This window comes from Aptenodytes forsteri, unplaced genomic scaffold (assembly GCF_000699145.1).
Source record: "Aptenodytes forsteri isolate BGI_AS27 unplaced genomic scaffold, ASM69914v1 Scaffold185, whole genome shotgun sequence".
NCBI classification, from domain to species: domain Eukaryota; kingdom Metazoa; phylum Chordata; class Aves; order Sphenisciformes; family Spheniscidae; genus Aptenodytes; species Aptenodytes forsteri.
This window is the reverse complement of record NW_008796214.1, coordinates 2,359,407-2,374,664: the sequence shown is the minus strand read 5'-3', so window position 1 is coordinate 2,374,664 and position 15,258 is coordinate 2,359,407. Positions and strand designations below refer to the sequence as shown.

Sequence of the window (15,258 nt, the reverse complement as noted above, 5' to 3'; positions counted from 1 at the left end):
GGGGGTCTCTGCCGCTCTTTGCCTCAGCTCGTCTGGATTTTTTTTTTTTGTGGGGAGGGGGCAGGATGAGCTTGCAGAGTTTTACTGGAATTTCTCCTTCCTTTCTGAGGAGCTGCCACTGCTGAAGCAGATTTTTCCTTCCTTTCTTTTTTTGTCTGATGCAGAATCCCAGTAGCTAGGCAGCCTCCCTCTTTTCTTTCCTTCCTTCCTTCTACCCCTTCGGTATGTAGGAAGGGAGAGGCATCAATGGAAAGGCTGAAATACGCGTAGATGGACTTTCAAATGCATTTTTTTCTTGAAAGAGGAAGATAAATCCCAGTTGCAAGTGCACTGACTTTTTTTGTTGCTGTTGCATTGCTTGGTAAAAATGGGGTTCACTTACTCCAGCTAAATCCTTGGAGCATTTCAGAGTTGCGACAGTGAAGGTCTTCTCATATTTTTTGCATCGGAGGAGCTACATTGATGTTAACCATTTTTTTGTAAAATGGAGAACGAAATATTCACACCCCTTTTGGAGCAGTTCATGTCTAGCCCTCTTGTCACCTGGGTAAGCATTCGTATTTCCTCACACATTACTCATTTATTTGCTCATTGTTTGAAGATAAATGCCTTGCGGCAGAGAATGAGGTGGCGTTAGTGTCACGGTGGTGATGATTATGTTTTAGGTTAAGACATTTGGACCGTTAGCTGGAGGAAATGGGACCAACCTGGAAGAATATGTGGCGCTAGTGGACGGCGTGTTTCTGAACGAAGTCATGCTGCAAATGTAAGTGTGTGCAAGTTGTGCCTCGGGTTTATTTTTGCTGTTGTCTTGTTTCTCTTGTACGTTTTGCTTTCTTATGAAAGGTCTTTTTTTCCTCCATATTGACCCTGGTAAAGTTCGTTCTTTTATACTTGAAGTAGTCATGTGGTCAGTTAAGAGGAGACTTGAGAATGTAGCAGATACTCTTTACAGTTTAATGTCAGTGTGATGTATTTGCAGGGTGTATCATGTCATACAGGCTGAATCATGATATATAGAACTTACTGGAAAATTGGATGACTGTAAATAGCTTCCCAGATTTCCACTGAGAAGCATAAAGGTTCATTCTACTGTAAGTCATGCTCATGAACAAAATTCTGAATAAATTTGCTTGGCTAATAAGATTCTAATACATATCTTAGTTCACGTGACATACAACTTAAGGATCGTATGTGATTCACTTAATGTTGTTTGGCAAGCAAATGGACCATCCTTTAACTCCTTCCGCTTTATCTTTTACAGTTCCAAATGAGAGTAGATAGCAGCTGTGCAGTAAAGTTGCAATTTTACTTGAGAGTATAGAATGTTTTGTGGCTGTGAACAATGAAGAAACATTTTTACATGGTTTTAAAAATTGTTTATTGAAAACTGTTAGAAAAATGTATAACTATAGCGACTTTTTGTTAATCATAGTTTTGACTGGAACGTTGCCCACCACTGAAATGCTAGAGTAACACTTTTGTCAAGTGTCTAGTGATATAATCATAAAAATGTTACTAGTGGAAAAAATTTCTCCTTACCTTTTTTTTTTCCTTCGATATTTTAAGTCTTTACAGAGAAAGACGTCTTCTGTTTGTATAGGTATGAAAAAATGTAGGCTTATGGATGGCTGGATAGATGCATCAGTGCGTGAGCAGCTTGTGATGACAGCTGTTCCTCAGGAGTACTGCTCAGTGATGGGCATCCTTTTGCTCTGTTTATAGTTTTTACTCATATTTAGTACTTCAGAAGTTTTTGCTGTTGGTATTCATTTTGCATAACTAATCTATGTAAAAAGTTCTACATGTTACCACACTTGAGTTTGAATTCACATCCTTTTGAAACCAGTATTTTCTTTGTCGCCTACTTCTGCGAATTCCAAGTATTTACTTCTATAATATTGAGAAACATGGAAAACTTGGTGGAATTGAACTTCTTGAAAAAAATCTTGAGTGTATTTCTGGCATATTTTAATAAGAACTTTAAGTGATGCATTCACTGAAGCATACTATTTTTATTTTACAGTATATTTATTTTTTTCTTGGGCTACACATAAATTAAGTAGCTTGTTAATTAGGACCATGCATTTAACATGTAGAGCTTCTATTTGGTAAAAATGTTTGACAGCTGGAAGACAAATTTAGTACTGGAACTGGAACAAGGTAATTTTGAAGAATACAATCTTGAAATTAAACTTTCTCAGCAAGTTTTTGGAATACTAACACTAATGGATATCTGCGACGTTATGTGGGGTACATGTATGTGAAATGGAAAGCTGCAGAGAGGGAACATTCTCATGCTTAAGACACTGTGCGTTGAATTTGGCTTTGACTTTGTATGTGCATCTTTGACCCCATACCGTGATTACTGTAGTTTACTTAGGAGGAGTTGTGTGTGTACATATAAAAAAAAAAATACACATGGGAGATGTAAATTTAAAATAAAATCATTTGATAGTCAGAACAATTAAAAACTGCCTTAAACTAGAGGTGCGTGTAAAAGGACTGGTGTACAAATAAAATTCATTTTACAAATATGTAACTACACTGGAAGGTGTATTTTATTTAAAATGCATTTTTGGGGAACTGAAATGTGTTACGATCGATTACTGCTTAGAATTGATGTTTCCAGAACTGTATTCTTATTTTGGAGGGGTTTTATTTGGTTTGGGTTATCTGCCAGGATTGAAAGAGGAAAAAATGTTTCATGTTTTGCAGACAGATTCCGTCTCTGGTGAAGTCACTGTGGAAACCTGTGTTAACTTCTTGTTCTGTTGACTTTGAATATCCACCTATTAAACATATATCTTCGTTTGCAAAAGTATTTAAAAGATGCGGCTCCAACTAACCATCAATATTACTTATTTTCAGTATTTTCCATTTTATTAGTATTTCTCTTTTTTCCTTTCAGTCTTAACTAACATATGTTGAGGAAATGTGCCAGAAAAATTTGTATCATGTGACTTCAAAAGCAAAATATTTTTCTTTGGAATGTTGGAGGGTTTTTTGTTTGGTTTTTTTGTTTGTTGGTTTTTTTTTTTTAAAGCTCTCAATGACTTACTTCACATGAGAACTAGAGATCTGTGGTTAGGAGCTATGGCACTCTTAGAAGCTATAGAGAACTGTTGTTCTTGCAGAAGTCACCAGGAATGCCATTCGTAGAAATATGTGGAAAGCACCACTAGAAGTTGTTTTTTTTCACGAGTTGTGTTATATGGTGCTTACTGTTACACTAGTTTTGAGATATTTAAGGCTGTTAACGTTTTGGTGTGAGAATACAGCTAGTGTGTACCTGTCAGCTAAGGGCTTTGTGATGCGGTGGTGGTGTAGGTCGGTTCCTATAGTTGGAAAGCCATTGCAGCATTAGATGCTTCAAAGGGTGTTAAAAGCATGAATAAGTGGGGGCTTCTAGAAGTGCTGTGGTCCTGCTTTATATATACTTCAATACTTAAGTTATTTTTGCCAAATGTTGGGAAAAAAAAAAAATTCTGTGACCATAAAAGTGAGTGTTAATATTGGATTAGGCATGGTTTGTAAACAGTTACACAATCAAAAAAAAAAGTGGCTTTGTTACTTAGAGAAGGGTTTTTTTGTTCAGTTAAAAAAGAGCTAATCCTGCCCTCTGTCATCTACAAGTGAAAGTTTGTTAGTATGGCATTTGTTTCTCCTTGTGCTTGTCTAGACCAAATTTATTTTCAACAATTGTAATGATCCAGACAGAGGAAATAGATGTCAACATTGGAATAGTTGCAGGATAATGGTACCGAGATGGTCAGGTTTTATCAACATTGAGTTTATTAGTACCTCATACATGAGAAACAGGGAATGGAATGAATTATTCTGTCTTTTGCTTTTGACTTTTTGGATGTTTTAGTACACGTGAAAATTACGCAGATTCCATTCAGTGTCCAATTACATCTGAAGAGCTCTTCCCTTGCTGGAGATGCTGCAGGCCAATTTTTTTTATTTTATTTTATTTTTAATTTTTAATTAAGGAGAGTTCCAGTGTTATAATCTTAGCTCCTAACTCGAGAGAATCTCTCTCATTTCCTGTTTAAATTTAGGTCCAGTTCTTCAAAAGTATTCGGTTACCTGCCTTCTGCTGGAATCAGTCAGTATCCGATACCTCTGGATAGAAACCCATCTGTCTTTCTAAATCTGAGCCTTTATCTTTGTGTTCTTTGATACAAAAAGGGGTCATGCTTCTTGGAAATAAATCAGAACGCAAGAGATCACTGCAGTGGTGTTCTGCCATGGCGGGGAGGTGGAGGAACATACCAAGAATACTTTGTACCCTTACTATACCTCTATATCATAATGCTTCTGACATTATGAAGTGCTCATATACTTGAGTAAAATAGAGCCTTTATCTTTGTGTTCTTTGATACAAAAAGGGGTCATGCTTCTTGGAAATAAATCAGAACGCAAGAGATCACTGCAGTGGTGTTCTGCCATGGCGGGGAGGTGGAGGAACATACCAAGAATACTTTGTACCCTTACTATACCTCTATATCATAATGCTTCTGACATTATGAAGTGCTCATATACTTGAGTAAAAGATATTGTGTATACTGCTAAAATAAATGAAACGGTATAATTCAATGGATTAGTCACCTGTTGCGCATCTAGGTGCAATTACAGTAAAATAATAGTTATCCTAGAGGTATTTTTCCAGAACCTGACTAATAACACCTCTTTTTTTTTTTTTTTTTTTGTCTTAGTATTGTACTGTTTATACACTCTTCTGATCCAAAAAGCTCAAGGTATTCTTACAGAAACACTAATTTTCTGAGTGTTTTTTATTTTCATTTCTGATAGGTCTTGTTCTGTGGTATTTGTTAATTGAATACCAATAGGATTGTGTAAGAAATGCTGAAGGTCTTGTAGTACAAACTGTGGTTCCCAAACTGACAAGAGTCTTACTAGTTCCTTTGAATAAAAATAGACAGTTGCGAGTAATTACAGGATTGGGACTTTCATTACATTTCACACCACCATTAATATTTGATCAAGTAACAAAGACTTGAAACTGTATTTTAGTTTTAATGGTTTTACTTTACTGTGCTTTGTATTTGTGGAAATTGATCTGTTTTAAAGGAACTATTGGACAAATACTGTATGCAGAATCGGTAACGTATAGAACCAAACTCTGAAACTGAGTTAATTTAATCCACTGTCTGGAGAACCTTCCGCTTTCATCACAGTGTTCCATTCGTAACTTTTGTCTTAATTGATTACATTAATTGATACTGTCCATATCAGTTGTTGCATCCAGACATGCTGAAAACTACTTCAAAGGATGAAGTATTTTATTGTTCTCCTGTTTTTCTCCCTTTTGCCGTTCTCCCACTGTTTTTCACTGACTGGATCCACATGCAGGCTTTTCACACCCGTAGAATTTTCCAGGTGGAACGGCTGTCTGTTTCCTTCCACCACTCTGGTGGTGTGTGCCTAGAATGTGTAGACTGCTTCATTGACTCCTTTTCTGAGCTCTTACTCTTCAGTTGTACGCTTTTTTCCAAACAGTTGCGCCTGCCAGCCCATACTTCTGGCTTGCCTATATCTTTCCCTGAAAACTGGACTCCATCTCTAGTGCTTGAGCCAGCTGCCTGGCTCTGTGAAAGAGTGCAGGAACATGCACTCCAATCCAATTAACTCTTTCTTGTGAAGAAGACCAAATAGCGTGAGGCAGCTTCAGCCAGGTTCTGGCTGGGTGGGGAAATGGAAAAAAGTTTTGGGGAAAATCAAATTGGTGAGTTTGGCAGAAAAATATGAGCACGTATTTTAGAAAAAAGTCAAATATTACAAAGCCTGCGCCTTTCTCACTTTCTTGAAGCGAATGGATTTGATTTGCACTTTTCAGACGTGCTCTGTCAGGCTTCCACAGATGCAAGGTAGATGTCACTCTGGTAGTTTGTGAGAGTTGTTGCTCTTAAGAGTGGTTCTGCAGCAGTAGGGCCCAGATTTTTCTTAAGGAAAGGTGAATTTATAACACTCGGGTTTTTTGTAAAGAATCAGATTCTTCAATAAATGGTCCAGTAGAATGTGCACCGTGGTCAGGATTGTTGGAATTCAAAGCTTTTGATTAGAAAAAAGGAAAAGGTAGTTCTTGGAGTGTAATGATGATTAATTTTAGACTTGAACGTCTGCCTGCAGTGAGCTTTGAAAGGGGCAAATGAGGTGGATGTAGGCTGACACCTGTACTTCTGAGGTGCTTGGGTTTTTGATACCTAAAGAGGGGAAAAAAGTGTGGGTTGAACGTGGAATGCTTAAAGTGTTTGATCTTTGCTTATGTGTTTCTTCCTAGGTTTTTTTATGCTTTTGTACCTTTTTCCACAGTTGATGCCCGCTTTCCTTCATCCTGTCTACTCTGATTTATTTCCGTGCAGTAAACTATTCTGTGGTTCACTCTTGTTTCTTGCAGTATTTTGAAGACTTGGAAGTAAATAATCTAATCTTCCTCTGCATGTATACAGCCACTTCTTTGCTCTCTTCTTCATGTGCTATCTTCAGTATCTTTCTCTGGCTCCTCATTTCTTTTGGTAGTGTACTACTTACCCCATCCTTAGTCTAGGCTAGTAGCAGGGAATAAAAGATCAGTTAAAAACCATTTCTTAATACGTACAGAGATGCTCTATTGAGTCTATCTACCTGTTCCATAAATAGCAATCTTAGTTGAAAGATCTGAAAATCAGAATAACTCATTTCAGCATTGAAAATGTTCTGGCAAGGAAACAACGTATATTCACTATGGCTTTCCAGTTTTATTTTCAGAGTATTTTGCATTTCACTTACATTCTACGTGCTGTTTCAAAGCACTCTATGAAATTAATGAAATAAACTTACTAATAGTTTTCTAGGCACATATTTTGTGTGTTTCATTGTCAGGAAAGGTAAGTAAGAGTATACTGACAAACTGTCTCCTTCTATGACATAGCTCAGTTAAGGCTGTTCTATATGTAGAGACAGATGTATGCTACATTGAAGACTGCAGGGCAGAGATGCCTGAGTGAGGTAATGGAGGAGATACAGCCACAGAGCACAGTGCAGCACTACTGCATAGAGCTGCCTTTACACAAGTCAGAGACAGCTTTAGCTGAAGTCACAGGACTATGTGGGGAATGCCACCAAGTGTGACTTTGAGCCGGAGGAAGACATCTCCCGGTTTCACACTAGCGGTTGTGCGGTGTGCTTTAGCGGTTCAGGGGTGATGGCCGAGTGGCTCATCTAAGCATCATTTGCCCTTAGCAGCACCCAACATTGAGGCTGGGTGAGCTTTCCAGTTCCAGTTATGGCTGGCTGTAATATTTCTGTTTGCAGGGCTGACTTTGGTCTTCACCTGCCGCTGCTTCTGTGCTGCCGCTGTCCTGGCTCCCTGTGTTTCAAGGAAAGGCTAATACACCACTTGTTTTGCTCTAATTTTTGTACCAGAAGGGTCAGTTTGCCCAGGTGGCTGAGACACCTTGAGCCTCCCTACAATATTGCCATATTTCTTGGTAGTATAGCAGCAATAAATTCCAAAGTTTTAGATTGGCTAAAAATATCTTACCTGGGCTGATCAGCTTGTGTCTTTAACTGGCACGGCTGTGTTTCTTCAGGTTCCATGGCTAGTTTGAGGATCTCTACACCACAAACCTTTGCAAAGTATTGCTGTGCTCTGATCTTACTTTTAAAAACTAATCTGGTTAACTGGCAAATTGGTTGCTAAATCAAGCACATCTTAATCCTATGCTGAATTTGAGAAGCTTACTTCTAGATTTTCCTCATTTGTTTCTTCTGTTAAGAAGGGGCTTTTTAGCTTTGTGTTCTTTTGTATGTTCCTCTTATTTTTTGTTCCTCCTCCTTTTTCTCTAAACAAAATACCAATTTGTTGCCTTCCTTGTCTTTCATACTGTACCACTTTTCCCTATGTAGTAATTATTTAGGGATCAAGACATTTTTTCGAAATGCTGCTTTCTTAGAGCACGTGACCTCAGTGGTCAGAGATTATTTGGTAATAACTGTGTGGGAGTCTCTGTTTGTTTGTTTTAGAGTCCTGTTTTTATGCCTTAAGATGCTCCAAAGAAGCATGGCCTCTTAGGCAGTTGTTACTAAGCAGTATTTACAAAATGCCCCCCCTTCGTTTCATTGGACTAATTGATGTTAAGGCATTGAATCGAGGCAAGGCTACTGCTTGACCCAGACTCGGTTGGTGTGCTTTCCTGTTGGCTTACTCTGAGGAAGAAGCAAAAATTATCTTGCATTGTATTTTTGGATTGGGAAATAGTAAGGGATGAACTTGTAAGCAGCTTGTATTATATTCCTGGCTGTTGAGTGAATCTTTGAATCTGTGTTGCACGTTTAGATATACTTGAAAACTTGCTGCCTTTTCTATAGTGATAGGAGATAGAGTCCACTTAGGTTTATTACAGAATTTTATCTTATTTTAAGCTGCAGGGAAATATTTGCTCTAGTTTTTGTTTGTGTGGTATCTTTGTTTTTCTTAAATAAGCCCTTGAGCAAAAAATGTCCGGTGTAATTTCCTGGTAGTTCGGGAATATACTTGCTGTATATTTAGAGTATTGTGTATGGCAGACAAAAATAAAATACAGATACTAGTTGATGTATGATAGAATGTGACAAATGTCATACTTACAAAGTGTTGGTTTGCATCTTAGTAAGGATATTAATATTAATGTTTTAAGACGAAAAGAGTGCACTTCTTTTACAGGCCCTTGTATGTATGCTTATCTTGTAGCTTTGGGTAGTTAACAGGGGTAAGGTCCTTCATGTACTGCTCTGTTCATATCTAAATCAGAAGGGGATTGTACGTGTATTGATGTGCATGCAAAATTTGCAACACATTTTCAGTTAGTGTGCTGAAGCAATGAAATTGCTCACGTGGATAAAATTTTTACAAGAAATGTAACTTATTTTCTTTGGCAATCCCCTTATATCCAGGAGCCTTGCATTTGAATTTGTCTCATTCTCTGGAATAATGTGTACAAAGGGCTCAGATCTGTCACTTGGTAGTCTAAAAATTGGTACGGAAAAAGATGAAGATGTATATTTTATTGTTATTAATTTACTTACAGAAGGTTTATTGTACTTCATAAGAAAGGGAATTCTAGAGTCATAGTGTTCTAACCAAAAATATTTAACGGAAATCTGTGAGGCACTATTTTTACAACTTAAGATCTTCTTAGTCACTGAAACTGCAATATTCAGATAGCTTTGGTGTCATCTCACTAGGGTGATCTCACATCAGTATTTCCTGTGTTTTTTAATACTCAGCGTGCTGAGATGTTTACCTATGGTCAGACTATTTTGAATCTGAAGTACTAACTAATTATTTTTGAGAATTTATAGCTTCAGCAAGGTTCAAAGTAAAGAATAAAATGAGTGACCATTTTTCCAAGTCTTCCAAAGGAGAAACTATTTTTGGTAGTGCTATGAGTATCAAATGAAGCAAAGTACCTACTGCTGTAGTGTTGGAAGTTGGTTAGGGTAGAAGAGAAAAACTTGTATATACAAACTTAATAATCTCTTAAGAGGTTTTTTTAAGCTTATATAAAGAAGACTGCATAGATGTGTATTGCTTTTAAATCCTACATAAGCTATTTTCCCTTATATTAAAATTTTAAGTATCTTAGAAAGCATGTTAGCTCCACAAATGTCATTTGCTAAGGGCAGTAAGTGTTTGTTCTCTTCTGTGCTGCTTGCTGCTTCCTATCTGTGATGATAACTTTCTGGCCCTATTTTATAACTTTTTTCTGATGTTTCTTCCAAACTACTACCTGTATGTTTGCAGAATGTTCTTTCCAAGGTAGATTGGAAAAACATTTTCTCACTTTAATGCCATCTGATGTTTGTATCGGGTCATGCTGCATCTTGTGATCCAGATCCGTGAGTGCTTACCTGTGTAGAGCTAATCTTACTGTTGTCACAGGGTTATTGTGGGTGTAAATGTTTGCAGTGTTTTAATGGGTAGCTACATTGAGGTGTTAATCACAAAGTCAGATAGTTTTCAGTTACTCTGTTAATTAGTATTGGACTGAATAGATCTTAAAATTTGAACTCATTTGAGAAGTAAAAAACGTTGACCCTGAGAGGGAAAATAACACACAGTGCTTAAAGTAGAAAGCAAAACTTCAGTATTAATTATTCTCAGTACTTTTTTTCTGTGGTATATCCATCTTCTTTCTTGCTTGTCCTTTGTAGACTGTATGCTCTTGCATCCTGTGCTGCCTTTTTGTTTTAGTTTAATTTGGAAAGTAATATAGTGCAAGTACTACAGCAATCTAATTCTACCTTTTCAAACAATATTTGCTACTAGGCCTTTTGCAATTAAAAAGAACCTCAAAAACAAACACCGCCACCCCCCAAAAAACAAACAAACAAACACCAAGAAGGCCCTTGTAAGATATTTAGATTTGTTGAAGTAGTAAAGTATGTTTGTCAGACTTTCTGGTTCTCATCTATTTGCTCCAGAAAAGTTTTGTTTGTCAAGTTGTTTCTTCTAAGAATTCTCAATTATTTAATACCCAGGAGTGTTTATTTTGTGTGGCAATGTTAAGCATTCTGTGATGCTCTGAATTGTATAGATTTTTCCTTTCCATCAGTGAAACTTTTTAATTTGGTGGAAGCCAGCTTACCTTTCGCTAGCTGTGGAGCAGAGGCTGCTCCACGTTCTCATTAATTGTTGCGGGGAGCTCACCCAGGTTACTCGGTGCAGTGAGTAGTGATTCACTATTTTCAATCTTTGGCAGAAAGCTTGGGTTTTTTTGACATAGTACCTTTTAGCGTGATAGGAAGAGTTGATCTGATAGTCAAGTTGAAACAATAGTAGTAAAGTTGTTTAATACTATGTGATGATAAAGACAGCTGTTGCTTTGTAAGTTTGGAAGTTATGGATTTTTGGGGGGTGTTAATTCAGTGATACAAGTGTGTGCTTAGTAAATGACAGATGAGCTGTTTTATTTCCTCTCTTATCTTCTCCTACATTTTGCTCACCTGCACGCATCTTCTGTATTACTATTAAGGAAAAGAGAAAGGACAAAAAAGAAATCTGGGCTGTTCTGGTCTCTGGTTTTTAAAACCCTGGGAGGGAGAAATTAGAGATCAGTCACCAGACCTCTTGAACATACTATGATTTTTGTCTGGCTGTTTGCACGTTCACGTGTAAACCTGCGAGTGTACAGATGTGAGGGGATGTCTCTTCATGCAAATAATACCACTAACAGTAGGACCACCCAGCAGAGCAGTTGTTGGTCAGAGCAGCCCTGAGGTCGTGAGACGCAGCAGGCCCATATTGATGGAGAGGGGAGAGACAGGGTTACTCTGCACAAAGGCTTGTGGCACTGCTTCAGATACAGCTATTCTAGCACACTTCAACCATGAGTAATTAGGCAGCTCCTCTACTGTGAGCGCCAACAAGAGAGCTTAGGCACTGTGCAGCTACCCTGTGAGTAGTTCAGCCTGGTCAGATGCTGCAGAACTAAGGCAGGGAGTAGGAAAGCTGTCTGTGTATGCTCGGTATCTACTCATACGTTCTTGGCAGTGTTCCCTGTGATCTCCACCAGCCAGTCAGTTTCTTGTAGGCCACTTGGTTGTGTCTTTTTTTTTTGAAGTAGGCATAGGGCTTCAGCCTCCTAATAGTTTATGATGTTGGACATAATCCTAGGAAACGGGGTTTCGTGCAAGGGCTAAAAGGCTTATGATGTTAGACCTACTTCTAAAACTCAAGTTAGCATGAGGCAAAAAACCTTTGATACAACTGTTGAAATTTTGGCACGTATAGTCAGTCTTTGCTAAGTGCAGAGTGAGCAAAGTGTCCTTAAATTGAGATATTAGTATGCACCTTATTTTGTGGTAAAGGATATCTCAGCATTTGTAATGATATCTTTAGATGTTTGAGCAGATGTCTGCAGAACTGCATGAACATTTTAACTGTGCATTGATTGCTGCTCAAACAGTGTTGTCTCAAGGGTAGAAATACAGGTGTTTTACAAGTAAGAGATAGATTGTCATAAATGCCCACTAAAAAGGCAAAGAAGAGTGGTTAGTATAAATCACAACATTTGCTTGTGCATTGCAAGTTAGGATTAGAGCATCCTTTTACTGGATCCTATGTAAGCGCACGAAGATACAATGGCTGAGCAGGATTCAAAAGTGGACTCTTGAGCAACTCTAGAACGTACATCCCTTGTGTCTTCAGCAAGTCAGACTGCGGCTCTCCAGTTGTAATAGTCATGTGTGCATTGTGCAATACCACCGGGCCATCGCATCGTTCAGTATCATCAATACATTGCAGCCGCAGGGCTTGCATGTCTTGCATGACGCTCTTCAAGAGGTGGAAGAATTTTATTGCCATCTATTTTTCAGATAAGAATGTGCCGAGTTAATTCTCTGCACATTTCAACAGTGGATAGTCTGTGTCATGAATTACTCTTTAGGGAAGTAATCCATTTAAATCCATTTCTATCAACACAGAAATGGGCATGAACATGTGCCAGAGGTCTAGAAAAGGAGTTAAGATTTTTTTTCTTTATCTTTTTGATAGATTTAGCATGAAAATACTCTTTGGCAGCAGAAATTGATCATACTGATAGATGCAGGAGGAGTTTCAAGTATGCCGTCTTGTACCAGCGTTCCTAGAACGTGCATGATTACAAGGTTCAGATACTGACAATATCGTACTTCAGAATCTGCCCCATTCTTTGACACTGTAACTCCTGCAGACTCACCCTTTGACTATCATTGATGATTTTAAAACTGATCAAACAGTACAGTGGTGCCAGAAGGCCAGTGCTCCTTTTGTCCCATATGCAGGGGTGCTTCTGATAACTTCATTGCCTCAACATGCTGCTTTGTCTGGTGTTGCTTCAAATGTTTAAAGCAAATTGGAGATTATCGATTATTCTCCAGTGAAGGCCTTGGTTTTATTTTAACTTTCACAGTAAAAGGACATGGCTGTATTAAATTTCTTTGTAAAACACATTTTGTACGTGTTTGTTATTTTCTTGCTAATAGTAAATAATGGAAATGCTGCTTTATTATTTGAAATCTGTCCAAAAATTCTGATACCAGTAATTATTGGAATATTTGGCAGAGAGCCAGAGTGAACCTCAGTATTTCAATCAAAGGGACTTTGCAAAAAATATAACTTTATTAGGCAAGCAACATTTATGTGTGAAAGTGAATACTGTGCTACTGTAAGCTAAAACACGGAGTAACAGTCAATGTTTATTACTCTGAGAGGTACACTTGTGTAGAATTTTTTCCCAAGTGCATTGCACTGTATTTAACAAATACATTCAAACAATGTTATATTTAAAATTAGGGTGCGTTACAATATTAGACTTAACCATTAAGTACCATCAGGGAACAGATGGCAAGAGAGGACACAACTGGTTTGCAGTCTGCATAGATTTAAGCATGAAGCCATTAAGCTATCACATTCCCATTTCTGATAGATTTTGGTCAATGAAAAATTAAAGACACATAATCCCTGATTATATGAAGTCTCAATCTGTAATTCGTGACACTGGTAGTATTTCAAAATCACCGAAGTTCTCTCTGTAATCAGTAGTTTTAAACTAATGCATTATTGGGATAGATGCTCTTGTCTGTTTTTATTGCTATTGAAATTAATGTATCTTGTCATAAGTAGGTTGCTCTTAAATGTAAAATCGCTTGAGGGTATCTTTTACTGCTCTGCTTCCTATTGACTTCTAGACAGATTTGCCCTATTTTGCTAGGCTATTTGTCACTGAAGCAGTTCAGTATCTCCACCTAATAAAAGGAGCAATTCAGAGTTCAGAGCCTGTATTGCCTTAAAAATGTTTATAGTGTAACTAGCACAGTAGCCACTAGAATCTTAAGTTTTTAAAAAACTGGTTTTTAAAGGTATCTTTTACAAAGGTCTATTTTAGAACTGATTATTTTCAAAATTATTTTGTTTGCATCTTGTATTCCCAACAGCATGTACTAGTTTATTTCAGTGTTACTGGACCAAATGTATTCTAATAAGCAGAATTGTTTCGTATTAATAAAAATGTAATTATAAAAATTTTCTTGGTCGTAAAAATTAATTCAACATACGGATACAAGTAATTTATTAAGATCTGTAATAAATTAGTTGCCAAAAAATGTAAACTAATTTAAAGATGCATGCTTTTGAAAGCAATACAGATTTTGGCAATTTATGTTTAGAATTTTATCTTTCTGTATGAAAAATACTTGCACATTATATTTCATTAGTTTTTCTCATTAGTTATTTCAAATGTTTGATAAGAAAATTAGTATGTCTATTCCTGGCTTGGACCAGTCTGACAAAATACAATTATACAAACAACATATAATGGCAAATGTGTAGCTGACATCATGCTATGTTATTTCCTCTTTGCGAGGAACGAGTTAAAACATCAATACTTAAGAAGATGGACTATATTGACTAAAAGAAGACTATTTAAAATGGTGTTTTGTGGATTAAGGAGACTACTGAGCTTTAAAGTTGGAGGCTTTGAGCGATTGAGGCCTGGTTATCAGTATTGGGAATGAAGGTGGGTTCATTTTTTAAAATGATGAATCTCCTACTGAAGGACCTAATCACAGTTCTTTTGGTAACAGTGCATGGTGTGAGAAGTGATCTGTCAGGCCTGTTCTTGGCTGTTCAATACACTTTGCAAGTCAAAACTGACAGTTCAAACATAATCTGAAAGCTAGAAATCAGTGACTGAAGATGAGGGAACACTGCTAAATACAAACACTGAAGGATTCTTCTACCAAGTGACCTCTATTTTAAATGTTTACGTTTCAACACGTGGGTCATTTTAGTAGGTAGCCTATTAATATTCTGTGTTTATAAAGTATAATCATTTAATGATACAATGTGGTTAGAAAGATTTAAATTACCTTAGTACAGAGGTAAAGTCCCATTTGCACTGGAAGGTACTGAGAGCAGGATTTCATTCTGGGAAAAGTTACAAACAATTTTTTTCCAAGTAAAAGTCATCCTGGTCATTGCTAGCATGTATTGATTGAGAGTGTCAAAGACAACTTACTTCCCTTGTTTGAAGAATAATGAGCCAATATGACAATCTTTACAAAAAAGTGACAAAAAGAAATAAAAATTCCTACTAGCTATAGTGAGTTATTGAGGCTACATGTTTAATTACATTAAAAATGGTAGAGATTAGTAGTGTTAGTACTGATATTTAAGTAACTTAATTTTATTGATCCTCAAGAGCAAGGGGTTAAACTTCTTGTTACCATAAT

General features: G+C 37.1%; 1 protein-coding gene across 1 annotated transcript in view; it reads left to right on the top strand.

The window, feature by feature from the left end:
- Positions 1 to 262: 262 nt before the first annotated feature.
- Positions 263 to 15,258, top strand: part of CCDC88A (coiled-coil domain containing 88A) — a 79,114-nt gene continuing 64,118 nt past the window's right edge. The window contains 2 exon segments of the mRNA XM_009288461.2: positions 263 to 547; positions 666 to 766. Coding sequence (XP_009286736.1) covers positions 485 to 547; positions 666 to 766 — 164 coding nt within the window. The 5' untranslated portion in view covers positions 263 to 484.